Source organism: Bombus vancouverensis, chromosome 14, assembly GCF_051014615.1.
Source record: "Bombus vancouverensis nearcticus chromosome 14, iyBomVanc1_principal, whole genome shotgun sequence".
Taxonomy (NCBI): domain Eukaryota; kingdom Metazoa; phylum Arthropoda; class Insecta; order Hymenoptera; family Apidae; genus Bombus; species Bombus vancouverensis.
This window is the reverse complement of record NC_134924.1, coordinates 5650570-5678558: the sequence shown is the minus strand read 5'-3', so window position 1 is coordinate 5678558 and position 27989 is coordinate 5650570. Positions and strand designations below refer to the sequence as shown.

General features: G+C 40.2%; 1 protein-coding gene across 8 annotated transcripts in view; it reads left to right on the top strand.

The window, feature by feature from the left end:
- Positions 1 to 27989, top strand: part of Obsc (Obscurin) — a 45790-nt gene that overhangs the window by 4998 nt on the left and 12803 nt on the right. Inside the window, exons 1-17 of one of the 8 annotated variants that reach the window (XM_033339039.2) lie at positions 6075 to 10733; positions 11228 to 11337; positions 13182 to 13343; positions 16497 to 16619; positions 16679 to 16849; positions 17919 to 17988; positions 18076 to 18171; positions 21281 to 21373; positions 23220 to 23384; positions 23478 to 23615; positions 23922 to 24423; positions 24646 to 24849; positions 25088 to 25126; positions 25894 to 26139; positions 26219 to 26360; positions 26447 to 26838; positions 27034 to 27938. In XM_033339039.2, coding sequence (XP_033194930.2) covers positions 6141 to 10733; positions 11228 to 11337; positions 13182 to 13343; positions 16497 to 16619; positions 16679 to 16849; positions 17919 to 17988; positions 18076 to 18171; positions 21281 to 21373; positions 23220 to 23384; positions 23478 to 23615; positions 23922 to 24423; positions 24646 to 24849; positions 25088 to 25126; positions 25894 to 26139; positions 26219 to 26360; positions 26447 to 26838; positions 27034 to 27938 — 8151 coding nt within the window. In that variant the 5' untranslated portion in view covers positions 6075 to 6140. Of the gene's footprint in view, positions 1 to 6074; positions 10734 to 11227; positions 11338 to 13181; positions 13344 to 16496; positions 16620 to 16678; positions 16850 to 17906; positions 17989 to 18075; positions 18172 to 21280; positions 21374 to 23219; positions 23385 to 23477; positions 23616 to 23921; positions 24424 to 24645; positions 24850 to 25087; positions 25127 to 25893; positions 26140 to 26218; positions 26361 to 26446; positions 26839 to 27033; positions 27939 to 27989 lie in introns of those variants that run through there. The other 7 variants (XM_033339038.2, XM_033339044.2, XM_033339043.2 and 4 more) reach the window with 7 other exon arrangements.

Genomic DNA, 27989 nt, shown 5'->3' with positions numbered 1-27989 from the left:
TGTATTTCGCTGTATTCAATATTTTCAGGCCATCTGCAACATAAATTATCCAAAGGAATTTCAAAAATAGCTTGATTCTGGAAATACAGCAGCAACGCTCGTCAGCTTCATCCCTAATTTCAAAGCTCTAAAGTATGAAGTTCACCGGACGAACATCACAGTCGTTGGGACAAACAAAGTCGAGTCAATTGACATATATCCAAAGGACCTAATGATCCATAGCCGAGTTATCTTTAGATTTGGCTTTCCTTTAATCATAAATCACCCGTTAGATCGGTTCTGTGTACAAAATTCACGTGGATGGCGTTATATGCAACCATCTAGCTCGGATAAGATCATCGAAATAGAATCGTCTCCAAGGTGATTTAAATTAAATTGTAATTTCGCTTAACGTTAAATAATTCTAGCATTTGCGCCTTTAATCGGCTTGATGTTTAAACCATTCAATCGATCATGTTGTTACCCTTCCACGAGCTGTTGAACGATTTACACGATCGCTTAAAATATTCTTCCTGCTCGATCGTCATACAAATTCAATTTATGAAAGAAGAACGTAATAGGTGTCATAAATAGTTTCTTTATCGAATGCGGATCCAATGAATCACGCACGGTGGCGTTGACACGTTGAGTCTCATGCAGTGAAGAGTTTGGCAGACGATCAAAATCACATCAATGTGCCAATAGAAACTGTGACGCCGCTGCTTCACGTGCAGGTTTAACAGTTTTCAGTAAACGATAACTGGTTGTCAAACGTACGTCTGGCAACTTAAAAATCGTACATCTTCATATTAAATCATTGTCGATAGAAACGAGTTTTCGAGGTTCTCAACGTTGAAACGAATGGCACGCGCAATTTATATTATTCACGTAAATGTATCCGATGACTCACTGAAATAGAAAATTAATTTGTTTGGTTTTTACAGTGTGCTTCAAGTTAAGATTTCTTGTCATCTCTGTAGAAATTATCGTCGTCGAATGGGCCAAAATTCAACGCACGGGCGATTTCTCGTAAATCAACGCGAACCTTGGAACATCCAATTATTGTCTGGCTGCAAGTTCAAGCTTTATCGTAAATCGTTCCGAACAAAACGGTTCTGAGCGATTGTTTGCTTCTATAAAGTTATGAAACGTCTGGCAAATGAGGGAAATTGATATTTCCCCCTCCCCCTCCTCTTTTATAAAGAATTATGGCTTTGGTGCGATAGCATATATAATCTAATAATATAATAATATTATCGGGTAGAAGCGATTAGAGCAATTTTTGATTTTCCATCATAAATGCAAACCTCTAAACGTAGCTGTGCTTCAGACGCCATTTCGCAAAGACCTTAGACATTTCGTTCGTTTCAATGTTATAGTCCGAGAGAAACATCTTATGCTCATTTTTCCACGTAAATATCATTATTCTTGATGCAGTCGTAGTTGCCAACGCTAAGACAGTCATCAGGAAATTAATAACCAGAACGGAGTAATTTCTGCTCGGTGTGACTATATTGTCGCTCTTTATTTTCGTTCCACATTCCACAGTTTTTGGTTTTAAACGTGCACATATCATCAATTGTATCATTCTATCCACGCATATTCCCTTTTTCTTCGCACTGTTATCATAAATTTACCGAAATCGCACGCGCGATATCAAACGTCGAAGACGCATGGCAATGTGTCAATTCCATTTCGATACTTTGCAAGATGCAAATGATGTTTAGATTCTTTGACACCTTCTGCCGTAGTACATCGCGCGTATCGAAATTTACTGGCATCTTGAAAGCGAAAATTCGGCCGATAATCACTGAAAAATGGTAACAGGTGCCTTATCCATCTTTTGTAAATTACGTTTCTGACACTTGTGCGCGGCAGATTTATTACGCAGTAGATCACTTGCATCGCTCGATGTACACCGGAATAAATAAATTCCTATTCGTTGAATTAATTACAATGGTCAATGAACAAGAGGAAATTAACAATTGCGACCATACGAGTATAGGTAACCTTTTTATTAAAAATTTTTGACCATGTTTAAGGCATATATTGTTATGTGTATCCGTTACCTTTGTCAATTGTTATTACTGTCGATTATATGAATTGTAACAATTGTAACTGTACATTTTCTACATTCTAATTCACATCAAAAGAAACGCTGTTGCACAAATTTATAATAACAGGTTTTAAGGGAACAGATCCTGAAGAACAGGAACAAAATAACTATGAAAACTAAAAGCAGTGGGAAGCATTATCGCCAATTTATGGTTTACGTCGATGTACTATAAATAGCAAAGATTGTTCATTTATGATCGTTTTCGTCTTTTACCCTACGGTTTTCGCGGAACAATTCAGTGGGTCGATAATTTTAGAGGATCGAATCGGACGAACGATATTTCATATCGTGACCGTAAGTAGGTCGCGAGAATAGTTTCTCATGCGTACAGCTCGAAATGCGGCACGATTTATATCAAATAATGACGCAACGGTCCTAAAGAAAGAAATTGGGCCTGAGGTAGGCGTTTGTGGCAACAATCGGATCGCTTGAAATAGTCGACATCAACATTGCCCTTTTCGCTGCTTGTTTGTTAAATAAACCTTGCAGCCGTCCAGTACAGTTACCAACGACCAACTGCAACAACTTTCTATTTTTCCAATAAGAAAGCGCACGAGGATTAGAAGGTTCCATCGGTGATTTCATTGTCCTATATCGAACAGTATTTTCGTTGGTATTTTCATACGATCCTATCAGACTTTCGCTTCAACCCATTTGCATCTATGAATCGCATATAGCGCGACCAAAACACAAAATCACAGTTTAATCCATTCAAATGCAATTTTCAAACCATATTCCATCGTGAATACGAATTTGATGTGATTGGCCTGTAAAGAGTATTGGATTTTCATAAAACTGAAATCAATGAACTTATGCAATTACATAAAACGAAATAGATATTCATAGGTAGTCTTTATTTTCATCTTGAAGCAAGTTGCGCTTATTGGCACCAATTATTTCAGGAAAATATTCATTACGTAACAAGTTGGTACGATGATTCTTACTTTGATCAAAAATGCAATCAAACTATACACGTCAAACGAATTATGCTCAGAGATACACCGTTTATCCCCAAAAGATATTCGTTACCCAACGACCTAACACAATCGAAAACAGCATCCATTCCGATCATTTTTACTCTGAGACGAAATTTTAAAAAGTTACATCAAACGATTTATATTTGTCGATACGTTATGCAACGATCTAATATTACTCATCGCATTTCTCTCACCTGAAACTTTCAACTTCCACTCGAAACCTTTGCGTTTCACCCTAAGGACTACCTTCACCTATAGCCCAAAATGCCGCCAAATTAGAACTCTGAGAACGGAGTTCCACCGCGGGGAATTCCCTCGGTGACGCGGGAAAAGACACGGTGTCGTGGTGTCCGCGGAACACGCAGCTTTTCACGCGTGTGTACATCCTTCGAACGCGCGACACGCACAGCTGCGGATCCGTGTACTCCGTTCTAAAGATGTATTGGAGAAGTGTAAGAAGGGTAGCTATTTCTGGTCGTGGGGAGCCGAGAGACTCGTCGCGCAAACGGCTCTTAGCCACTTCGTACATCGGCTAGTCTGGCGTTCGCCGCGTATCGCAAAACGCTTTTCGTAAGGAACAGCACGGGAACTCTGCTCGACATGACACGCGAGTCTGATTCAGAGAGACAGTGATCGTTGGGACAGGAATCAGGGGGGTTGAAGGCAATTATTTAGTGAACGAGAAAAATAAACGAGTGTATGGAGCTTGGGGGAAACGCGGAACCTTTCGATTCTCTGGAAAATCGAATGACATCATCGTTATTTACGATTACCGTTGGCGACGAAAGAATGATCCATAGAAGAATTACATTGTAATTGATCTATCGAAGCGTTCTCATTGAATCTCGTGGCTAGTTTGCAACAAGATTTCTCTGTGATTATCGTCGTTGGACGTTGGCGACGAAGAGATTTGTGGGCCCAGGATCGTTGATCTCAAGAAAATCGATAATAATCAGAAGAACTTGAAATTGACGTACATTTAAAATACTTTTCGCGTATTTCTTTGTCCTTTGCTCGTTGACTTGTTAGAGAAGCGAAAGTGCATACGGCCGTCGGATAACAGCAGTTGATCGTCGTCGACGCGAATGTCTGACAACCGATACCGAGAGGACGAGTGCAGTGCACCGGCGTGAAAATAGATGGGTTGGTGGTTGGTGAAGATCGGTTGGTGAAAGTGACGAGGTGGAAATAGTTTGCCGCGCCGAATCGCGCCAGGGGAAGATAAATAGGACTTGCCACCCGTAGTTATCGTAAATGAATAGGAACCGAGTACAGCTCAACGTTTAGCGACCACCTTTGAGCGTGAGGAAACGGTGTGGCGCAACGATTAACGCGTTCATTAACATCGATACAAGTTACCTGCTCGACCACAACGAAGCACTAATGAAATTCTGCTAATCACATGCGTTAAAATCGAAAATAAGCTCAAAGTTATAATACAGTCGACGAATATTCTTTGATTCTACGATAAAGTCATAAAGTAATTTATAAATAACGTATCAAAACACAAAATAAGCCCAAATATGATATAATCTGACGAGAAAATCGCGAAACAGCTAATAACCAAGCTTATTAAGAAAGGCGAAAGAAGAAATTTAAAGTAAGCCCAACTATAATACAATTCCACGATAAAATCGCAAAACAACTTGTAACTGAATCATGCAAGAAATTTCATCGCGAGATAAGTCTAAAACTAACACAATTTCGCGACAAAATCATAAAACAACCGAAAAATAACGCGAATGAGACACGACGACGTTTGACAATCCGGTAGGCAAGTATGTCAAGCTACGTTTTATCAGTGGTCGAAGCCTCACTGACAATCTAGGCGTCTAGAAGCTGCTAGACAGCCAAAAATTTGCGCACGAACAAGGTGAACTATTGCACGAAGGGGTCACTTTGGTGAGCCTCGAGGGAGAGCAACGCCACGAAAAAAAGTGGCTCTTTTCTACGACGAGGAAATCACCGAATTGGCCAGCTACCAGGGGACGAAACGAACGAACGAACAGCTCCCACGGAATCCTCGTAGGCATCCCGTACGTAAAAATAAACCGTGCCTCGTCGACGAGGCACGAGCCACCGGCTTCGGGTTCGACGAAATACTTTTTAACGAGCACACGATGAAAACGACGTGGAAACCTCGAGAAAAGAAATTACGGTAAAAATAAGCCCATGCACATTGACGCGTCGGCTTAAGAACCAAGCAGCTTACGAGATTTGTTTTACTAGCTCCAAGAATCACCTTCGTTCTAATCGATCAACGGATATCGTATTTGCTAGATAAATCAAATGAATCTTTTTGGATCGGGCCGTGGTTTGCTAGATGAGTGGTATGAATCATCCCCGAGAGGAAATTGAACGCAGAATTCGCATAAACGACCTTTGCAAGTAAGCAGAGGCTCTTTATTTTAAGAAGCTCCCAGAGGATCTCTGTAATTGAAACCAGAGAAAAATAGAATATTTTCGTCATAGTTCATTGGCAAGGAAACCGCGACCTTTTCAAAGATATCTTGACACAGTGGGGATTTTGGATTTAGTTATTCGAGGTGCGTGAAAGATAAAGGATATTTGCGGCGAAGACCCGCCAGTATTCATGAAGTTTGCCAGTCGCGTGGTACTCGACCGGAGTCACGAGAGATTTCGTTGGTCGCCGTGTGAACGAATTATGGCGAGGAGGGGACAATGTGAACTGTTGATTCACGCGTCGACATTGGACTCGCTAACCGACGTGAGCAAGGAGAACGCCAAGGGGAAGTCGCGATTGAATGATCAAACGCTAGAATCCGTGGTTCTCGTGGATGGAATGCCAAGATTCTAGCAATTGGCGTAGATAACAAAGACTTCCTAACATTTTCGAATAAGCAAGCATCTTTGTATACTAAACTATATATAATCTATTAATTCTGTACAACATTGAACTCGAACTATGAAAATATCGTCGAATATCTGAAAGGGAAACAAGGTACAAGACAATTAAAAAAGTAGTAAACAAAATCGAAGTTAACGAAGAATAATAAAGAAAATAAATTAAATGAATCTTTAAGAAGCTCCACGAGTGGAGACGAACAATGTCCTTTTGCAGGATAACAGGTAGAAGCAGGGGCCTCCCTAAGCCAAATTACTTCCCTCTTTTACCACCAATCAGTCCAGCTGATGCAAAACGTTTCTGCCGGATCACTGGCAAATCCTATGGTTTGCCTACTCATCATTACATTCCAGTTTTATTGGGTGTCCACGCCCACGACAAATCGAAATGCAAGATAACAAACGCTTCCGGTCTAGGACCGCACCATTACACAGCTGGCTTCGTCCTGGGCGAGAAGAAGAAACACGTGATCCTCAAGGACTATCGCTACGTGTTCCCAATCTTGGAGGGAGAAGGAGAACAACAGAGAGTTCTAAGAGACTTGTTAAACACGAAACATCCTCCTGTCGAAGAGGAACAGGCAAAATTCGTATACACGGTGGGAGAAAGAAGATGCAGCCTGGTATTTCCATCCAGACTGGAGGCTGCAGTCAGAGATGGCGATGTAAAGGACGTGATGTTATCCAGAGACTGCGACACAGTTTTGTTCAGACTGAAACAAGGAAAGAATGTTTCGGTGGATTTCAAGAATTTAGAAGATTTTGAGAATCTTTACGATGGGCTTGGACCGAGTCAGGAAGTGGTAAAGGAAAGAGAGAGACTGGAGGCCGAGGCTAAGAAACGAAAGAGGAAACGACAAGCTGGTTTAAGTTATGCCAAAAAAATTTTCGAAGAGAAGGAAAAGGCCGCTGAAGAGGAAGAATTAAGGCAGACGAAGCAACTGAAGCTTCGTAGCTTCAAGGAGGAAACGACGGAAGAAACATGGAGAAACGTGAATTTGAAGCAGGCTAGAAGCAGAGCGTGTAATTTTATCTCGGTAACGAGTCCTCTGAAGGGTGCAGAGAAGTCTCTACCAGAAACTTTGGATTGGAACTCGTTCCAGGATACTAATGAAGCATCCATGCAACCAATCGTGGACAAATTGCCCACTCCTATCAAAGTAAAGCCACAAATCGTTGAACAAAGTGCTACGTCTTCGTGCACTAGCCCTATCTCAGAGAGCACAGGAGGATTCGAGGCGATATCAATCGTGAAGCCATTGACGTCGCTGAAAATAGAACCCGACGCGGCTCTGCAGTCGGCCATACGGAATATTCCAGTCAGTGACTTGAAAGAGGTGTCTAACGTAAACGTGAAGCTTCTACAGGCTGGTGACGAGGCGATAGAGCAGCTACCGAGAGTGGAAGAAATTCCGCAATTGGTGCAAAACCTGGGCAAAGGAAAGGAGACGACTCAGCATAACGTGAAAGGTCTGAAATTAGACATCAAATCCGCGCAGAGATTTATCACCGGGCAGACAGTGCAGACGCCGAACGGACCTATTTTTGTACCTGGCCAGACGCTGCAAACACCTCAGGGTCCTGCGTTCGTTCCTGGTCTAACCGTGAACACTCCTGACGGCCCTCTTCTCGTCCCTGGACAGATTCTCAACTTGAAAGAGCAAGATAACAAAGAAACGCCCGTATTTATAGCTGGACAGACACTGGCCACGGAACAGGGTCATCGATTCCTTCAGGGTCAAACCTTCCACACCAACGAAGGAGCCAGATTCGTTCAGGGTCAGACTGTTCTAACAGACGATGGTCCAAAATTTGTCGCTGGTCAAGTGTCGAAAGATGGGACCTTCGTTCCTGGTCAAACCATTCTTACTCCTGATGGACCTCGATTTATGCCTGGTCAAACAATCACTGACAATCATGGAGAACAGATATTTGTCCCAGGACAGAGCGTACAGATCGATGAGTCCTGGGAATTCATTCCAGGACAGTCTATCGAAACTCTGACTGGAGAAACGAAGTTCGTTCCAGGTCAGACGATCTCAACCTGTCAAGGACCACAATTTGTACCGGGACAATACGTGACTTCTAATTCTGGAGAAAGTTACTTCATGCCTGGTGTAGTCAAAGATACTGAAGTAGGTTCGACTTTCGTTCCCGGTATGACTTTGGATACTCCGAAAGGACAGAAATTCGTGGAAGGTCAAGTAGTGAGGACGCCAGTAGGTGAAAAGTTTCTACCAGGAAAAACTAGGATAACAGATAACGGAATCGAGTTTGCTGCAGCTAGTACGTTTGACGAGGTTGTGTTCTACGATGCTGGACCTGTTGGCATGCCTGTTGATCCGAAAACAACCAATGTTTCTATCCAACAGAGCGAAATCTTTGGACACATGGTGCAAACCGACAGAGGAGTAGAATTCTACCCAGAGGGCGAAAGAAATTTACCCGAAGGAAAAAGAATAGTTCCTGGTCAGTTAGTGAAGGGGGGGAAAGACGGACCTCGGTTCGTGCCTGGTGTGATGACGGAAGATGGTTTCCTACCCGGTCAGATAGTAATGACAGAAAAAGGTGAGCAATTCGTTCCAGGTCAAGTAATCGACACTAGTACCGGTCCTAAGTTTGTTCCTGGCCAAATGGTGGAGACTAGAACGGGTGCAAAATTCGTTCCTGGCCAGACCGTGGAGACTGGGGATGGGCCACGTTTCGTACCAGGTCAAATCGTCGAAACCAAAGCTGGCCCCACTTTTATTCCTGGTCAGGTGATTTCCACAGACGATGAAGGTTCTAGATTCGTACCTGGACAAGTGGTAGATACACCCGAGGGACCAAGATTCGTTCCAGGTCGCGTAGTAGAGTCTGGAGAACTGGGTGTGACGTTTGTACCAGGACAGATAGTTCAAACTGAAGAAGGTCCTCGTTTCGTAGCTCCAGATTTGACTGACACGCCTGAAGGTGAGGTAGAATTCTCTGTTCAAGGATTCGAGGTCACTCCTGAAGAACTAAGATTACTCAGGCCTCAAAATTTGCATTACAATGCTCACGTTCAGCATCAGGGAGAAACTAGCATAGATGCAAGGATGCTTCGACAATTATCAGAAGCTGGTTTGTCCGTGGGAAGGAAAGTAGCCACAGATTTGCCAGCTGTGGATGTTGATGTAGATCCAAAGGCGGTAGCTTTGGAACAAGCTCTCGTAATGGCGGAGAAGCTCGGTTTGCATGGTACCACCGCAGTGAAAATGGCACAGATAGTATCCACTGTGGCTCAACTAGCTAAAAATATTGCGATTCAACAGGAACAACAACTGGAGGAGAATCACATCGAATCGAAGTTGATGAATGGTACGAAGCCTCCCGTTATAGATGGTAATAGGAATGATAATGGAAACGGAGAAGGACGAGAAAATGACGAAGGTGGCTACTGGTTGAAAGACGCGGTGAAAATAGCAATGACAAGCGCTGTCCTGGCGATCACCAGTCAGTCTATGGAAAATGGTAACGATTCTAAACAAGATTTCGTTTATTCTTCCATCAGCGAAGCTTTTAATGTCCTTTTACGTCAAAGGAATATTAGTATCGAGGAATCTGTGGAAGAAATCCTGCAGATACTTCTAGTTCCTCAAAATCGAAGTAACTTGTGTCAGTCTGCTCTGTTAGAGTTATTAGAAAGTAAAAACAATAAAGTGGACATTTTGAAATCCACTGTAGGCAGCCAGTCCCTGAAAGAAGACGTGGTACTGGACAGGTTATCTATGGTTCTCGAGGAAGAACACGGTACAGATCTAGTCGGCCCAGCGTTCAGAACAGTTTCTAAAAACGACCCGGAATTGGTCTCTCGGGTACTTCGAAAAGTATCTGAAGAAGTTTCCACAATTGTCACGGAGAAAGAAGCGGCTGAAACTGTTCACAAGGCCATCGTTCAAGCGGTCAGAGAATCTAGTGAAATTCACGTTCAAGAATTATTAAACGACGAGGGAGAAAACGTTCGAGAGATGCTTCTGCAGGCTGTAGGATTGGCCAGAGCTCTAGGTATGTCTAATATCGCCAGTAGCTTATTGGCAGTGATCAGCGACGAAAAATCAACGCGAGCCCTAGCCAGTGACAGAGTGACGCTGGATGTTTTAAAACGACTGACAGTGATGAGGAAATTAGCTGAAGAGAGGCCACCGTTTATGAACGCCTTAACTCAGTTGTGTAGCGATCCAGAATTGGCCAGAACTGACCCACGATTGAGAACTCTCGTCAGAGAGAGCGCAGCTTTGATGATCGTACCCGAAGAAGGTCCTCTGCAGTCGTCAGCCGACGTACCTTCGATTCTGCTTCAGTCTGACAATAGTTTAGCCATGGAAGAATTCCTTTTAAGAAGAAACCATAAGCCATCGTCGATTTTTATGATTCTAAAACAAGGTATACAAGCTGTGGTACCCAGAGAAGCTTCTAGATCTGTTTTAACTGGAGAAGTGGCTTACACGGTTCTCGACGAGGATGGAATTCATTATTTTGAACCACTCCACGTTTTTTCCGCGCTCCAACTCACTCGTCCAACCGCGCATCGATTTTCCATGTACTGTTGTCCCGTTGCGAAGGAAGAGGACATGGACGTTGAAATGTTGTCCACGTACGGGACTATCTCGATGGCTAGTAGCCTCGATGGATCCGGTACTGGAACTTATCAGAGACAGGACTGCAATGGCATTGTACTATCGAGGTCTGATAAGTCATTTGGATATTCTGGGAGCAGAGAAAATACGCCGAGCCTGAGGAGATTAAGCAACTTTCAGGACAATTGCTTTGAGCGGGTAACGTAATGAGAAATAGAATTTTAGAATTTTTAAACGGAGGACGATAAGACGAGATTTTGATAAATTTGTCCCCCTATCGTTCTTCGAAAACAGGTGTACTATGAAAACTTTTAGTCCTATTTTCTGCCATTAAACACCACTCATTTTGTATTTATTTTCAAACAAGTCACTGGACAAACAGCACACTTCATGACCAGATATACAAACTTTAACTCCTTATTTCTTTCTAGAACAGGTGTTTTTTAGAAACCACTATTATTTCTATTTTCAACCTACAAAATTCACAAGTCCTATTAATATTTCGAATTGAGTCACTGTGCAAACAAGATCGTCCAAAAGTTTACTTTCTTTGAAAACAGATATTCTTCGAAACTTCCAAACATTTCATATACCCGAACCATGATGGAACGAACTGTAGGAAACTATAGAACGCGCGACCATTTAGTAAATCGATCATTTAGTAAATTCATTTCGAAATTGCGCTGTTACAGAAATCATCGGACAACTACATCGTGGTGAAGGACTACAAAAACGAGACCGATGGATTCTCCGTGAACGTCGGCGACATCGTCGAGGCGCTCGAGTACGCCGACCCGGCCAAGTAAGCGAAACCTCCAGCTTCATAAAATCGACGGACAAACAAATTTCTGCGCGATCGTTTCGCTGGCGGAACGTTGACTTCGCGCGAAGTCCGACCGTTCGTTCGCGTTTAAAGTCTATTTCCGTGTACGCAACGTGCGCCCGGGCTGAAAATAATCATCGCCGCATGTCGTATATAGTCTAACGCGTTCAAACGATGCCGATACCGTGTGCTATCTGTCACTTTTACCAAACTCAGTTTACTTTGTTCTAATTAATGGCGAGCGATCCAGTGGCGCGTTGCGAATCAAAGTGGCTGCAATTAACTGCAACGTTGTTAAGCTTACAAGCTGCATGTGTTGGATGGAATACCGTCCTTCTTCTTAGTTCAAATGTTCAATCTAAAATTTGTTCATTTTCCAAGACGATTTTTAATGTTGAAATTATATAGCTACATAGGTTGTATAAGTTGTATGAGTTGTTATGAAATAAACTTAAAGTTGAAGAAGAAGTAAGATGATACAAAGAAGATGAGGAAACATTAGATTTCTTCAATTGTTAGAATGGTAGATAGAATATTTGAAGTATAGAAGTGGTCGCATATCATAGTATACGTATCTTTCTTCTTTTCTGTTAATACAACTCACAACTTCAACAAACTCTTCGTCAATCGAGTATCGATGAATCATTTAATCAATATTAGAAGAAAGATAGTTACAATATATTTTCGGATTTCTTTAATATAACTGCCAACTACTAATTCTTAATCGTTACTTGCGAGCAAGAATGCACCGTTGTTTTCATAAAACTAAATAAACATACACAGTTAAAACGGACTCCAAACTGACTAAGAGCTACTACAATTCTTCTCCCGCGCTTATAATTCTTAAAGAAGAAACTAATATCGCCGACGGAAATTGTTGAGAAAATAAAGAGATCCCCTGACAAAGAATGAAGCGAAATCACATGGTGTTCTGATTGTAAGCTGGAAACGCTGGATGGAAGATTTTCCGGCACAATGCACGATCAAACGTTGCACGTGTGTATTAATAGAAACGCATTCGAATGCTGAAGACACGAGGGAGAAATTAAGGCACGTTCAATTTACGTGTCAAATGTGAAAGATCACTCCGTGGACGTCTCCCCTTTGCTTATTTTCGCGGCGATATTTTTACGCGAAACGCGTTTTCGCCGGTACGTTTCTCTCGCGTTTATAAAATACGTCGACGAGTGCCTTGGATACGAGGCAAATGGAAAATTTCGGACCCGACGGGTCGCACGACAAGAATAATGCTCGATATAGTCAGGTCGTTGCGATTTTGCATTGTACGCTTCGGCAAATTTACATTTTCCATATCCATAACTTTTATATACGTCGCAATGTGATATTTTGACAGTCTAAAAATGAACTTTGATTGCGATCCATAACGGTATTTAAAGATTCAGAGAAAATGAATAACAGAAAATCCACATCGCCAGAAAGCATAAATATTCGTCTGTAAAAGTATGTAGCCCATAGTGATGTTGCATCGCTTTTCTTCCCCCTCCACCTCCCTCCAGTCTAAAATAATCAAACTGTTTTTGACAATAGAACACAACGGTGGAAACACGATCTTGAATTGTCTTCGCTTGTACACGCTATAAATACGCTGAGCAAACCAAGTAACAAAGAAACCGCAAATGCCTGACGATCTAAACGAGGTTGAGCCCGTTGCAGCGAGATCTTGCTTTTCATTTAACGAACACGCTAATTCGCTTCGGTTAATGGAAAATGATGTTTAGTCTGCATGAAGCTGCAAATAAAATAAGAAAGGGAGCACGATGGACGGGGCTATCTCACTGTGTACACGTTTGAACGTGTTATAGAAAGATCAAGTTGGATCCTGATCTGGAAATCGGTGGCGAGATCGGCGAAATGTTGGACAATTCCGCTGCCTGGCACAAATTGTCGGTTCGACCCCGTCGAAAGTACGCAGATCCCCGTGCTAGAAGCATCCCGAGGTTCTCCTCGGACAGCAGCTTCCAGAGGTAAAGTATCAGCCCTTTGACTGTGTCGTAAGGTGACGAAGAATTCAGAATAAACGATTCAGAAAATAATTATCTCTTTATTTCGAGATTTTCTGCATTTCTGATATCAGGTACAGAAAAAATACACGCTTTCGACTTTTTATAGAAAAGAAATATTAATAGTTGTACGATGAAATTGAGTTCTGAGAGAAGGAAAGAGGACACGATGAGATTATAGCTGGAGAAGATCGGTATGAAAAGAAGAAGGAGTTCGTTTCAAACGAATTCTAGAATGATGAAGAAGTGAAACGATTTCTCTTCTTCGAACACGAAGTCGTTCGAATCTTCTCAATTTGTATGTTCAGATCGCTGCAATATCCGGACGAATCGTATATTTAACTACAAAAAAAATTCGACGGCCACAAAGAGCAGGAGAATTTGAATATCTTCGTCGAACAATGAGAGAAATGAATCTAAGAAGACGTTCTATAGAAATCGTCAACTTGAAACAATTCTGCATTGAACTCGGAGGAGCCAAGGACGCGTCATCGCTGTTCCTCAAAGCTGTGTACGAGTGACTGAAATATACGCCAAACAGGTGCAGCCTATTCAGTAAATCACGTTTCTTCAACAGCCACTCAGAAACTAAATGGAGCTGTTGCTTTCACATTTATTGGTACGATCGCCTGATCACCTGGACGAAATAATTTGAATTTACGCGTGACCAACCTCTAAATACAAACGAAAGATCTAAACTTCCAAATCAAAACCGCGAGTGACAGGCAAATGAAACGCATGGAAAGCGGAAATTTTCCATCGAACAAGAAATATCCAAAGCAAAGGAGCATTTACGTGGACGACTAAATCCGTGCACGAAATTATAGCAACGACAGGTGCTCCGGTCAAATAGTAGCCTCCAAACATTATGTTAACGGTGAAGCCAATGAACTCATCGTATTTCATCCCCTGAGATTACACGGAAACGGTTGTTTAAGTGGTCACGATATTATCAAGCACGAACTGTTTGCTTTTCGTGGGGAAACGCACCCTCTATTACACGAACATTTATTACGCGGATCTTCGACCACCTTTATTGCTCTTTCACTTCGAGATCGTCGATTTCCGCGTTTTATTATTCAGATGTAAATTATCGAAGTTATGAATAGTAAGTTAGCAAGTTAGAAATATTTTTAACTCTTCAAATTCTTTTTATGTCAAAGATTGTCTTATTAGGTTCGTTAGATTCCTGAGAATTCTTGGATTTCATTTTATCTTCGATTTTCTTAATATTTCAAGCTTCCGAAAATTCGAAAAAGATTCGAAACTAGTTTCTAATATTTGTAGACACTTTGAATATTGTTTAGATAGATGTCATAGGCGAAATTTAAAAACCCAAGAATACTTTAAGAATCGACAACGATAAGAAAGAGTTAAAAATGGAAGAATACTGTCCTTCGTCTGAAATTGAAACTTCTCAAAAGTAATCGACGATTTTCAAAGATCTAAATTTTCATCTATGTTTCATTTGCAACAAAATAAGGAATATCAATCGGTATTAATACCTACGGTCTCTGTTTTGGTACGTTCGACTGTCATCTACGGATCGCGATGATTTAGGACAACGTTAACGAAGATAAAACGTTTATGAACGTCTCGAAAACCGATGATACGCCTGTAAGGTACTAATGATTGGCTGTCAGCCAGGATAGATTCGAAATCGTGCGACGTGCTTATAAATTATTGGTTAAAAGGGTGTGATCAGTTTGAAAAATACGTTACGTTATATCGTTGACTTAATCTCAAGGATGTTCTATTCAACGAGAACACGAGCATTCGCTTGTCGTGCCACTAATAGCTGTCAGGTTTAAGAAAACACACCATCGATTTGACGTTAAATATTGCATCAAAGTAAATTCCAATTGCATAATGCATAACGCCTGGCTCCACTTGACTGTCAGAAACGCTTGATTCCAACGAAGGCGAAATACCAGCCAGTTCTGAAAATAGGTTCGCGTAAAGGTGAGGTTCAAGCGGAAAGTTTGATTTGCCACTTTGGCATCGGCCTCGTTCAATGGATCGCGAATTATTTACTATCTACTACATCTACCTGACGACGTAAATCGTTTCAGTTGTATCGTTTTGTGAATTTCCCTGCACTTTATAAAATAATAAACCAAACGTCTGTTTCGAAGAGATCGAGTCGACTCAGGGCTCGCTGAAAAGAGTTCTTCCTGTCCAATGTTAGCTACCAATTTTCTTGATATTAACTACCAGTTTTTGAAATATCGAGGAAAATACATTTTTCCTTCCTTAAAAGAAGATATGGGTGAAATATTTTTTTGGAAAAAAAAATTTCTGTAAAAGTTTCGTGAAAATTAATGATTGGCAGTTGGAAAAAGTTCATTATCAGAAATTATTGCGTAGATGTAAGATTAGATAAATTAAAAGGTACATTTTTGCGACAAACAGAAACGTTTGGAAGACTTCCTTATTCCTGCGATAGAAATAGAGGAAGATGCGATTAATTAGAGGAAACTTTGCACAGATCAAAATATACTTCGTTATGTATTGTAAAGAATAGCTAGATGTTAGAAATGTGTGGGTGTTGGAAAGTTAAATTTAAGTTTAATGACTAAGGCGACAGGCCTCTCTGTATGCGTATTCGTCGTTCATTCAGCGGAACGCAAAATTTGTTGGCGGCCTGTTCTATCCATTAAGCCTTGAATTTATCAATACCATTTAAAGCGAACCGATTATACTACCGGCGATGAGAATATGTTTGGACTAAATTTATCTCAAATTCTTGCGAATTAATCGAATGCATATGACATTAAATTTATTCTTTATTAGAAGTAATTAGAATATTGCGATATCAAAAAGCAAAAATATATAAACCGCATGAACTTGACGTGCCTGGCACAAAATTGTACATCATATAAAATATCTATTAGATGAAGAATGCCCAAAATTGATACAGAAACAAACTACATTTGGATATCCTTTATTTAGTCGTTTTTTACATCGGAGAACACAGCCGACTAATTTCTAAATTCACCAATAAATTCCGCTGTCGGTAATATATCTTAACTTCTAAATCTAAAGATTTATATTATACCTTAGTATATTAAGAAAGTATACAGGACTATATTCTAAGTAGAGAATTCGTTTCTACAGAGTATATGTTCGTACTGCAGACTCAAGGGAAGGATGGCTGCCCATGTCCATCTTGATGCAAACGGCCCTCAGCGAGGACTCAGCACTTGGACATCGACCGGAAGACTCTCAATATCGACGAGAGTAAGTAATTCTTTCCTCTCTAACAATATCCTTTGTATATCAATGATCGATTTCTCTAGAGCTGTAGTGAAAGAGCTGGTGGAAACCGAGGAAGAATTTGGCAGAGATCTTCAACAGGTCGTTGAACGTTACTTGAAACCCCTCGATAATCCGGATGTTCCACGGATCGTACGCGACAACAAAGATATCATCTTCACAAATCTGAAGCAGATTGCCGACTTCCATAATACGTACGTATAATCGATGAACCAGGTTGGCCAAGGGGAGAAATTCACTGCGACACAATCGGATTGAACATTCGTTACAAATGCCCCACACGAGACACCATCTTTCTCTACAAATTCCATTTGATATATCAAGCTCGTTTTACGTTGCTTTGTTGTTATTTGAGCCGACACAAGTGTTATTCGAGTGTCTACTCGCAAACTATGGCGACAACTCACGACAGACGTTCTTCATTAGAATCAAAGCGAAAAGAAACACATGCACACACAAGACACGTCACGCATGCTCGTCATTAAATCGACATCAAAGACATTATTCTCTCTTTAGCGAAACGATGTGTGAGCAACGTAAGTCTGATAACGATGTGCATACTTTGTGTGATCGTGTGTTTCGTGGCAGTTAATCTTATTGTATGTTTAATTCAGCAAGGTATTGCTTTTTCAAAAGTTTTGAGCACCCTCCTGTCATCGTTTTATGAGCACGCTTCGATTGACTCTGCCAGTGTCAATTCATTCTTCCAAAAGTATATTTCGTTATAAGAATGTGTATTATCATTGAAACACGCGGTATATTCCTTGAATCAACTTCTCAGTAGAGTGCGTCGTTCATAGTCGGAAGATATAAGGAGAGTGATTTCACACGTGATATTTGCGTCGAGTCCGACGTTTCAGTAGAGTATTTCGTCCATAGTCGGACATTATAAGGAAGAATGATTTCACTGAACGGCCGTCTCTAATCATAGCGTTTCTCGTTAAAGAAAATTCGATTCTTATCCCTACTAGCCCAACTAGAAAATAAAATATGTATTAATTCACTCGTGCCCCGTCCCAATATTAATTAATCATCATTTCACGACCTCCCACTGGACGTAACTTCTCGTGGATTAATCTCAGCATAGAAGAAACTATATTAGCGTAATTAAATCATGGAGGATTAATGGACGTAACTTAATGTTGTTGCACCCTATATGTCGCACTGAAAAAAGAAGCCAAGAAGGGCGCAGCCTTCAGCACGTAGGCATGGTGTGTTTTTAGCGTGAAAATTAATCGGTACCTTACTTAGATCGTTCGGCAGGGTGTTGATCGAGGGTGTTAAGTATTATGCGGATCAGCCACGTATGCTGGGGAAGACTTTTCTGCGATTGGTAAGCTTGAAAATCTTGCTGAAGTATATCTTAATGTGCTGTAAAGACATTTATCGAATTTGATGTTTAAATTATTCGTGGCTCCAGGAAAGGGATTTCGACAAACATGTGGCTTACTGCAGAGACGAACCGGCGGCCCAGGAGTTCCTTCAGATGAACGACGCGGTACGAGATTACTTTGAGGTCAGTCACTTAATTAAAGATTCAGTAAAATATCTCTATAATCTGATGATAAAAGAAACTCAATTATTAAATACGATTCACTGACGCGATTATCGTTAACTCAAGAGCAGAAATTACGAATAACAGACGTGTAAGATGGACTTATTCTACTCATAGTAGAGAGCCGGATGGTAAAAAAGATTTCTGTTCATCGACATCGTAGTTTGGCGTCGCGACGCCAACGTCGATAATAACGTTTGCTCCAAATATAATTTGGTTATGATAATTTTACTGACATGTTCTATAGATAGTTCTACGCATTTTGATAATTTAAGATTACCCTCCATAAGTAAGAACGTAAACTCCTACTATTTATAAAACATCGTTGCGCTGCTCTTGTCACCTTTCATACTTTACTTACTTTTTCCTCTTTCTTTTTTTTAAAGAGAAAGAATTATTTTTTTATAGACCATCTTTGACATAATAAAGGACAACGTAATCGAAATGAGGATCAGAGTTCAAGGATTTTCCATGACTGAAGCACGCGTTTGCATGAATCGGAGAAAATTTCGCAATTACATAACGAGCGGGGGTAAGCGGGCGTCTATCCAGCCCTCGAAATAGCTTGGTTTATTCTTAACGGACAGAACATCTTTCGCTCCTCTTACTTATGCACGATAGACTCGCGGCGAGACGCGTGCCACGAAAAGAAAAGGAAGAAAGTGGCCACGTTATCGGCTGACGACGTCACCGTTGCTGTCATTACACGATGACAGCAGCCAGCGTAATCTCTGCTCGACGAAAAAACGAATCGCACGCCTCGAGTGTCTCAGCTGTACATCGTCGGTCCGATGGATCTTCGAATTGTACTGTATTCTTGTTTCAAAATTTATTAGCATGCCTTACATTCCTTCTTTTCTTTCTATTTAGATTTCATTTTAATTACATCTGTAGAAGTATGAAATTATGTAAACAAATATCCGCAGTCTAGATAAAAATGTTTATGAGAGCGAACTTTGACTCTTGATTCGAATTTTAGAACATCGAAAGCTTAATGATTAGCAACAGAAGAAAGTTCTCGTTTTGAAATTAATAAAAGAGCGATGATCCAACACGCAAACGTAGGTGGTACATCACGCATAATGTATTAGAGTATTTTATTATTTCAAGTATGCTGCTCGCTTTTTTCTCGTGATTCGCCCCGTTATTTCTAGAACTTGACTCAAGACCACCGCGAGATTTTCACACTGTATAGCTGTCGTATATGAATATCATTTAATGACCCGAAATTAAAATTAGATTGTACGATATTACCTTGCCGAACGTGTCCGATTTCAAAGTGAAACATCTTAGGTGCATTAGGGTTTCTCGTAGCTTACTTGTACTTGTAACACTCGAACTTGTCCACAAGTTTCTCTTTCTGATTTGATTTACCTTTATTACCATCCTAGAAGATATGTTTGAGAAATAAGGAATTATATGTTTATATGTTGATTCATTTTAGGACTAAAACACTCGATGACAAAAGTTTTTCCACTCCGTTCATTTATTTTCATTCTCTGAATTTACGCTTTGATTTTTTAATTTACTATACGAATATGTTCTTCGCAGTATCTAATCGTCACAGTGGTAAAAGATTATAATCTGAAATTAGCAAATTCTTTTAATGAGAAGAAAAACAGAAGAGGTTTCTACACACTGAAATATACGTATGCAAGATTGTTTACAGAATTTATAAATAGTAAAACAACGCTCTAAGGACACCGTGGATTTTCCAATTCTGTTTCTTCAAAAACGAAAGGTCGTACAAAGAAATGCATTCCACTTTTCCAATTTAATCTTTCAAAAGGAATTACTGTATGCCAACATCGTTCACTAAACGTCTCTTCCACGCATCAAAAAATCAAGTTGAATCCTCAGAATTCCACGCACAAGTCAATTACGTCAAAAGCAAAGAAGATTCTCTGTCTTCTTCCTAGTTTCTGGAAGAAGATCAGAATAGTGCGTGTGAAGCAAAAGTTCTCGACGATCTATAGAACTGTTCACGTTGTTTTTGTGCGTGGTCAGTCCACGAGTTCGTCCGGTGCGGCGTCTAAGTATAGCCGTGGCTGTATTGGTCTCCCGACTAATGTTTTTCGGTAACCACCGACTGTGGATCCCCCTCGAGGAAGAGGATCGGTGGAAGAGCAGAGACCTGGTCCAGTCTGCGACCAGCCACGGTGTCCTCTTCGAACCAACGACTCGAAACACGAACAACGGTGTTTACCTCCCTTGACCTTCGTTAAGGTGCGTCAGCCCTTCCACAATTTTTCCCTCTACAATTTTTTTCAACGTGGACCTTGCAACTTCTTGGTTGGTGAACCACTTTCCTTCGAATACTTACGATTCTATAGGAATTTTATTCTTTGGTGAACAAGATTTTTTTATCATTTTTATAGACAAGGTCTTTCCGATTCCTTGAAATATTTTGTGCCTTCAAGATGATTTTTGGAATTACATCGTCTTTTCTTGTAAATGCTTCGATACTGTGAAGATCGATATAGACATTTTCTTACGAAATTCGTTTAATTTAATCGATACAGTGTCAGTGATACATGTGACAGATGATTTACTTGGAATTTTCGATAGTAGGAGACACGTAAGTTATGGAGTTTCGAATAGAGTAGCAAAGGTGCGTGATAACCATCAATAAATTATTAATCAAAAATATTCTTCACCTTGGAGGATGATATATAACTCCTATATCGCTAGATTTGCCTAAGCTGATCGATAGGAAATATAACAGTTGCGTGGAAAATCCAGTCGCATCCAAAAATACGCGTCTCTTCATCCTGGTGTCGAATTACGGCGTCGAACAATTCGGTGTTCTACGATGAGAAACTACAATTGCCAATCTTCGATCGATCTCTTATCTTTTCCCTGCTCCACGACGAACGATCTTGAACGAATAATATTTTCAAATTTGGAAAAAATAATATTTTCAACCCTTCACGCCTGTGTTTAAGAATCTTGAACGTTTTGAACTTTTTAACGTGTTTAAAATATATAAAAATCTTAGGACAATATTTTTGCGCAACATCTTATTTAAAACGACGTAGAATAAAGTTTGGAAAAATGTAATTATTTACAGGAGCTGAGCCAGACTCTCCGTGACGACAAAAGCCTATCGGAACACTTGAAACTTCCGATACAACGCATAAACGACTACCAGCTCCTGCTCAAGGTAACGTTGCTCTTTAACCCGCTTTTTCATCCATTCTTTACGAAATCTCGCGCTGAATGGCGGAAGATTGTTAACGCGGATCCAGATCGAAAATACATTTCAAGGGTGTTATGACAGAAATACAGCATGGCTAGCGTATCTTTTGAAAGCATTCCAGCAGTTTTGCACGAACTTGCACCCGCATCGCTGATTTTCGTACAAAGTTTTCGCTGAAATTCGGTAGAACACTCGATGAACGCATGATATCGTTTCGAACATAGTTCGAACACTTAAACGTATTTAAACGCGTTTATTAGACGCTCGGCGATAAATTCGACGCTTTTGATAAACTGTCGGGACAATGAAAAATAGCGAGAAACGTTCGTTATACGTTCGTATAGCGTCGTTTTCTATTTTCTCCGTTTTGTTGTAACAGCAGAGAAGAAAGTGAATCACCGAATTCCTACATCGTGTTTCTAGTTTCTCTTTTATTTCATACACGTGTTTCTTGGTTCTATTTTCACTGGAATAAGAAATTGAGAGAGATATAGAGAGGGAGGAAAACTTTTGTATTACGTCGATATCTATAAACGGAAAAATCGATCTACTGGTGACGCGAGACACGACGACCTGTAGAATCCGCACGTGACCTATATCCGCGTCGAAATTTCAATCTGTCAGATAAAATTAGCCCGGCGCTAAAATACTTCCCGATTCGCCTTGAAAACGCATTCCAAACGAATAATTATTATTTCAGACGCTCTCTCTTCAAAAATTTCAATGCCATCTCCGCAAAATAATAAGAAAACGAAAGAAAATAATTAAACTCGGTGGACAACTTTGATCGAGAGGATCGCGTGAAATGGCACGGAAGAATAGATTGCACGTGATCGATAGCGATCGTGTTATTGCTCGTACATATAATCTTGGTTTGTTACCTTAAACCTTTGGCTTAAGCCACAAATTGGTCTGGGCCGGTTGCCCGGAACATAAAGGTGACGAGAGGCGCTGAGGACGTAACGCGACTGAGTTAAACTATTTTTCAAATATCTTCAAACCTGTTCGAGATAGTTCAATGCAGCTTGAGACTTCGTCCGTGGTATTTGTGAGAAGGTAATTCGAACAATTCTATCCGAAGTGATCGGAGAATTATTTTGCAAAGATAAAATGTACGAAGAAGACTCTATTTTCATGTTATGTAGTGGCTTACGAAAGTACTTGGACAGTTACCATGAAAACTTTTATGCTTATATCGTATGTGTTATGCGGAATATTTTGGAAGTTTTTATGCGAAATAATTTTAGATTAGCGCTGTAACGAGACTGTCATACTCGATCAACGCACATAATATATTCATAAAGGATTTCTACAATTGTTGGAACGTTTGGTAAGCTGCCGTATCCGATCACGTCTGCGCTCGAAATCTGTCGAATATTCGATCGACCTGAATGGCATCGTTTCACTTCCATGATACGGTACGCTTGGATATAGATCAAGGGAAGTCACAAAGTTCGTCGTGGTATAGTTGCAATGCCGCAACAGAGCGTTTCGTCGTGGTGTTGGAACGAGTGGGCGCAGTACGGATTTAGCGAGCTAAAAACGGGTCATCTTCACGACGTGTTATCTTTCCCGCCGCCTCTCTGTCATAGAAAAACCGCACGCGAGATCTATCGAACTGAACAAATGGAAAATTAGTCTTCAACCTCGCTCGTGAACTCAATATTATTAATTTCAGTTTGAAACTATGATGTATTTTCGACTCACTTTGCAAATATTTTGATTGGAAAAATTGCAAGTGATAAATAGCATCTGTTTTATATTCGAAAATTTCCAACAGATTTCTGCATGATTTAAATGATGTTTGCAGGAGCTGGTGAAGTATTCGACCCGACTAGGCGAAAACTGCGACGACCTCCAAAAGGCCTTGGAGTTGATGCTAGGTATCCCTCATAGGGCGACAGACAATAAGTTCATAAGCAATATCGAAGGGTATAAAGGAAATATTCACAAACTTGGCAGATTACTCACACACGTCAGTATATTTCAAGTGGACTCTTATTGATCGTGATCATATTAGAGTATATACTTTGATAAATTGCTGTAACATGTGATGTGCGATTGACAGGAGTGGTACACGGTGATTGACAAGGACGGTAAGAGCAAGGAAAGGTATCTGTTCCTCTTTAAGGCTCGTATACTCGTCTGCAAAGTCAGACGAATATCGGAAGACAGATCGGTCTTCGTCCTCAAAGACATTATTCGAGTGAGTATTTACCCTTAGTAATCTTCCTTAATCAGAAACTTCAATGATTATGAAATTACAAGTTATTAAAGGAAAGTTATTAAATCTTGTAAGTATAAATATATATAATAGAATCATTTTTGATGGAAATTAAATAACATGTAAAAACAAATAGAGTAGAATCTCTAGAGTAAAGAAGTTATTGTAATCAATATGGTCTCTATAAAGAAATTATACCCCGGCTAGGGTAATTAACAATAAGAGTGATTATGATAAAGAATCATCCATTATTCTATTTATCTACTTATCATGTAATGCCAATCTCAGTTACCGGAAGTAGAGGTGAAGGACCATCCAGGTGACATACGGTCTTTCGAACTACACAATCCAGCGAGCTCAGCCTACCCCATTACGTTAGTAGCCCATAAGGATCTAGTGAAGGCCTACTGGCTGAAAGAAATTCGACAGTACGCGAGTGACGTAGTGGCACTCGCTGAACACGCTGCAGATGACTTACAACTAACAGAAGTGCCAGAAATCAAGGAGGAAATTAAAGCAAATCCAGGCAGTCCTCAGAAGGCAACAGCAAACCCAGGACCAAAACCTTCAGAGGCTAATCCAGGACCAAAACCTTCAGAGGCTAATCCAGGACCAAAGAAGGCAGAAGCAAACCCAGGACCAGAAAAAGCAAATCCGGGACCAAATCCCGGCGAAAAGAAGAAAGACAATCCAGGAAATCCGGAGAAAGCTAAAGTTGAGGAAGAAGGTGCAGACATGTCTCGAAGATATTCTTCCAGTCGATTCAGCAGCTCTTCGAAAGTTGTCGAAGGTAAAGAACGAGTAGTTTTATTAGATTCATCGAGAAGTTTTTGTTTCTTTAAAAAGAACGGAATAGTTGTAATGAATTGTTTTAAATAAAATTTCTATCAATTCACACATAAGGTTTTAAGCATACAAGGAAAATCTAACTTCAGAAGATTCTAAGCAACTTAACAGTTGAAGTGATTCCTTTGGATTGATTATTAATAGTTGTTTGTATTTACCTGTGAAGAGTATTCTTCAGTATCCAGTAGCCAGAGTGCGGCATACATGGAATCGTCCATGAGCAGTGCAGTAAGGATGGAGGCGAGCTCCAGTGCTTATCAAACTGGTGGCAGTGCGGTAGAAACCAGGTCGGACACCAAAAAGATCGAGAGTGGTAGTGGAATAGGAAAACCTGCGTTTGTCAAGACTCTCGAGGGATCCAACGTTGAACGTAAGTGATCAGATGTGAAAGTAGATATAGTTGAGATATAGTTAAGAGATGTAGAGTAGTTCGTAACTAAAAAATAAATAACATATAAAGGCTTCAAGAATATGTATAATCGGTACTAGATTTTAAAAATTCACTGGAATACGGTCGATAGATTATCAATGGAGAATGAAAGTATGTGATTACAAGCAAAGGAAGTTTGCTCGAACGGGTGACATAAGATCCATTTTTACTGTTCTAGCGATACCAGAAAATAACGTGGAATTGATACACGCCGTAGGTAAAGTGACACAGAATTTGACTACTTTCTGATCATCCACTGTATTGCACATTTTTTTCTATCAATCTTCTGTCATACTGTATCAAGAATAGTTTCTACTTTGTTCTTCTTCTTGTATTTTTTCTTCTAGCCAGCTGAGTAAAATTGCTTCAACACATTCCACTAGGCGGTTGGTCAAGCTTCAAATTAATCCTAGATGTTGTCTATCATTCACGAAAATACATCACAGACTCACGTTACACTTCACACTTTCATATTTTCCTCTTTTTATATCTTAGAACACTGGCACACTTGACGATTTAACACGATCTGCTTTATTGTCTACATTTTTCAAATAGCTGTTCTTTCTGTGGTTGCTGTATTATCTTCTTTTTTATACGTATCTTATTTTATATAGAAATTTTTTTATATAGGAAAAGCACATTACACACGCAACACGCTTCCGATCATCAGCCAGACAAAATGCAGTATAAATACAAAAATTTGCGAAATACTAAACATTTGTGAGATATTCGATACATCCATTTTGTGAATTTTATAGTAGTCTCCCTCCTCCGTTCTTGCATATGAACGCAACAAGAATTACTTCAGTTCTAGACACTGTTATATCCGATGGGAACCCCTACAATTTGTTTGTATAAAGATCAAGTATTTTTGACTGTACCATATTGTATATACATTTTTCAACTAGATGTACGATAACAATTTACCTTATGTTTCATTCATCAATACTTTTTAACAATTTTATGAATTATTGTTTTACATAGCTGGAGAAACGACTTCCTTCGAGTGCACTCTATTGCACACCGATGCAACGACAAGAGTGCAATGGCTAAAGGACAACAAACCATTGGATGATAGATTAGCAGATCGTCTAACAGCCTCTGCGACTGGAAAAACCTTCAAACTTCAACTTCAGAACGTTCTCGAGTCGGATTCTGGCATTTACATCGCTAGAGCTATGAACAGTGAAGGCCAGGCTACTTGCACCGCTCAACTTATTGTACAGAAACGTACGTTTATGACATTTACATGCTATGATAGATAAAGTACCATGTAAAAATTAAAAATTGTTTTTTTTATTAATTTTAGTGACCCCTGAAGAGAAAAAAGCAAGAGCAGAAGCTAATGCACCAATCTTCTTGGTGCGATTAAAGGACACGGAACTCTTGGAAAATACTTATCTGCGTTTCATGGTGAAAGTGAAAGGAGATCCTAATCCTGAGATGAAATTGTAAGCTCTATTTTGTCAGTTGTAAACAAAGAATGGTATTCGAAGAATGTGTTTAGTTTATGTCTTTTAATTTGTTTTTAATACAGCTTCAAAGACGATGTTTTAATCGATGTGAACCATCCACGTGTAAAGATCGTCACCGAACAGGCGGACAAAGGTTTCTACGAGTTAGTAATCGCGGACGTCCAAAAGCAAGACGCTGGCAAATATTCATGCACCGCGAAGAATCGATTTGGAGAAGCTTCCTGCGAGGCGACTGTAACTGTATCGGATGAAAAAATGTTATACCTTCCTGAAGACTTCCTCGAACCTGGCATGGAACCCCAGTTCACCTGGTTACGCGATGGAAAGCCTTTCGACCCAGAAGAACGCTTCAAGGTGCTGTTTAAAGACAACGAAGACACCTTGGCTTTAGTATTCCAGCATGTCAAACCTGAGGATGCTGGTCTTTACACTTGCGTCGCGCAAACCAGTACAGGTAATAATCCATTTTTTAATAATTTCATAGGTTTTTTAGACTCTAAACGTCCATGTTATATGACACGATCACGACATGATCTTCAAGTGACCAGCTATGCTCCAAAAGACATCTTCAGAAGGCTATAGATGTCATAATAATAATAATATATATGTAGATGACCTGATGTATTAATTTAAGAAACTCAAAACCCAGGTAACATTAGCTGCAGCGCAGAACTAACGGTGCAAGGCGCGGTAAACCAGCTGTTGAAAGATCCAGAAAAGCCAAAACTGTGTTCAGAAGCCAGGCATTCGGAAGTAAGTGCCGGCGGATCTGCCATGTTGGAACTACAAATCAGAGGATATCCAAAACCAGATATCAAATGGAGCAAAAATGGAGAAGAAATCGTTGCTGGTGGAAGATATAAGTACCTTTGGGAGGATGAAGAATCTATGTCCTTGGTGATCAAGAACGTCACTGCCAAGGATGCAGGCACCTACACCATCAAAGCAAAGAACGAATTAGGCGAAGATACCACTCAAATCGAGCTGATCGTGAAGTCTGCGCCAAAAATCACGAAAAAACAAACTGACATGTCTGTGATCATCGACGAAACGTTGACGATGCTCGTGCAAATCGAAGCTACGCCAGCACCAGAAGTTAAATGGTACAAAGATGGCCAAGAACTACGGGAAGACAGTCGTATAAGTATCATTAAAGAAGGCAACGAAACTTATAAGTTAACAATAAGAAACGCTCGTTTGGACGATTCTGGTTCCTACTCGATTGTTGCACGAAATGAAGTCAATCAGACGACAGAAATTTGGAAGCTGAAAGTATTAAGTCCACCGAAGATCACGAAAGGATTAGGCGAACCACAAATTTTAGATCAAAAAGGCAATCTTACTTTGTCCATAGATGTAGACTCACTGATGCCACCTAATATTAAATGGTACAGGGATGGAGAACTGCTTGTTGAAGACAGTCGCATAAAAATGATTCAGCAGGGCAAGACATTCATTCTAAAGATCACTGGTATAGTAAGCGAGGACGCAGGAGATTACAAGGCGGAAATCTCCTCCGATCATGGAACTGTCACTGATGAAACTGCGATTCAGGTGAATAGAACAGCGTCGCTTTTAAATGATATTAACTATTTTTTAAATAAG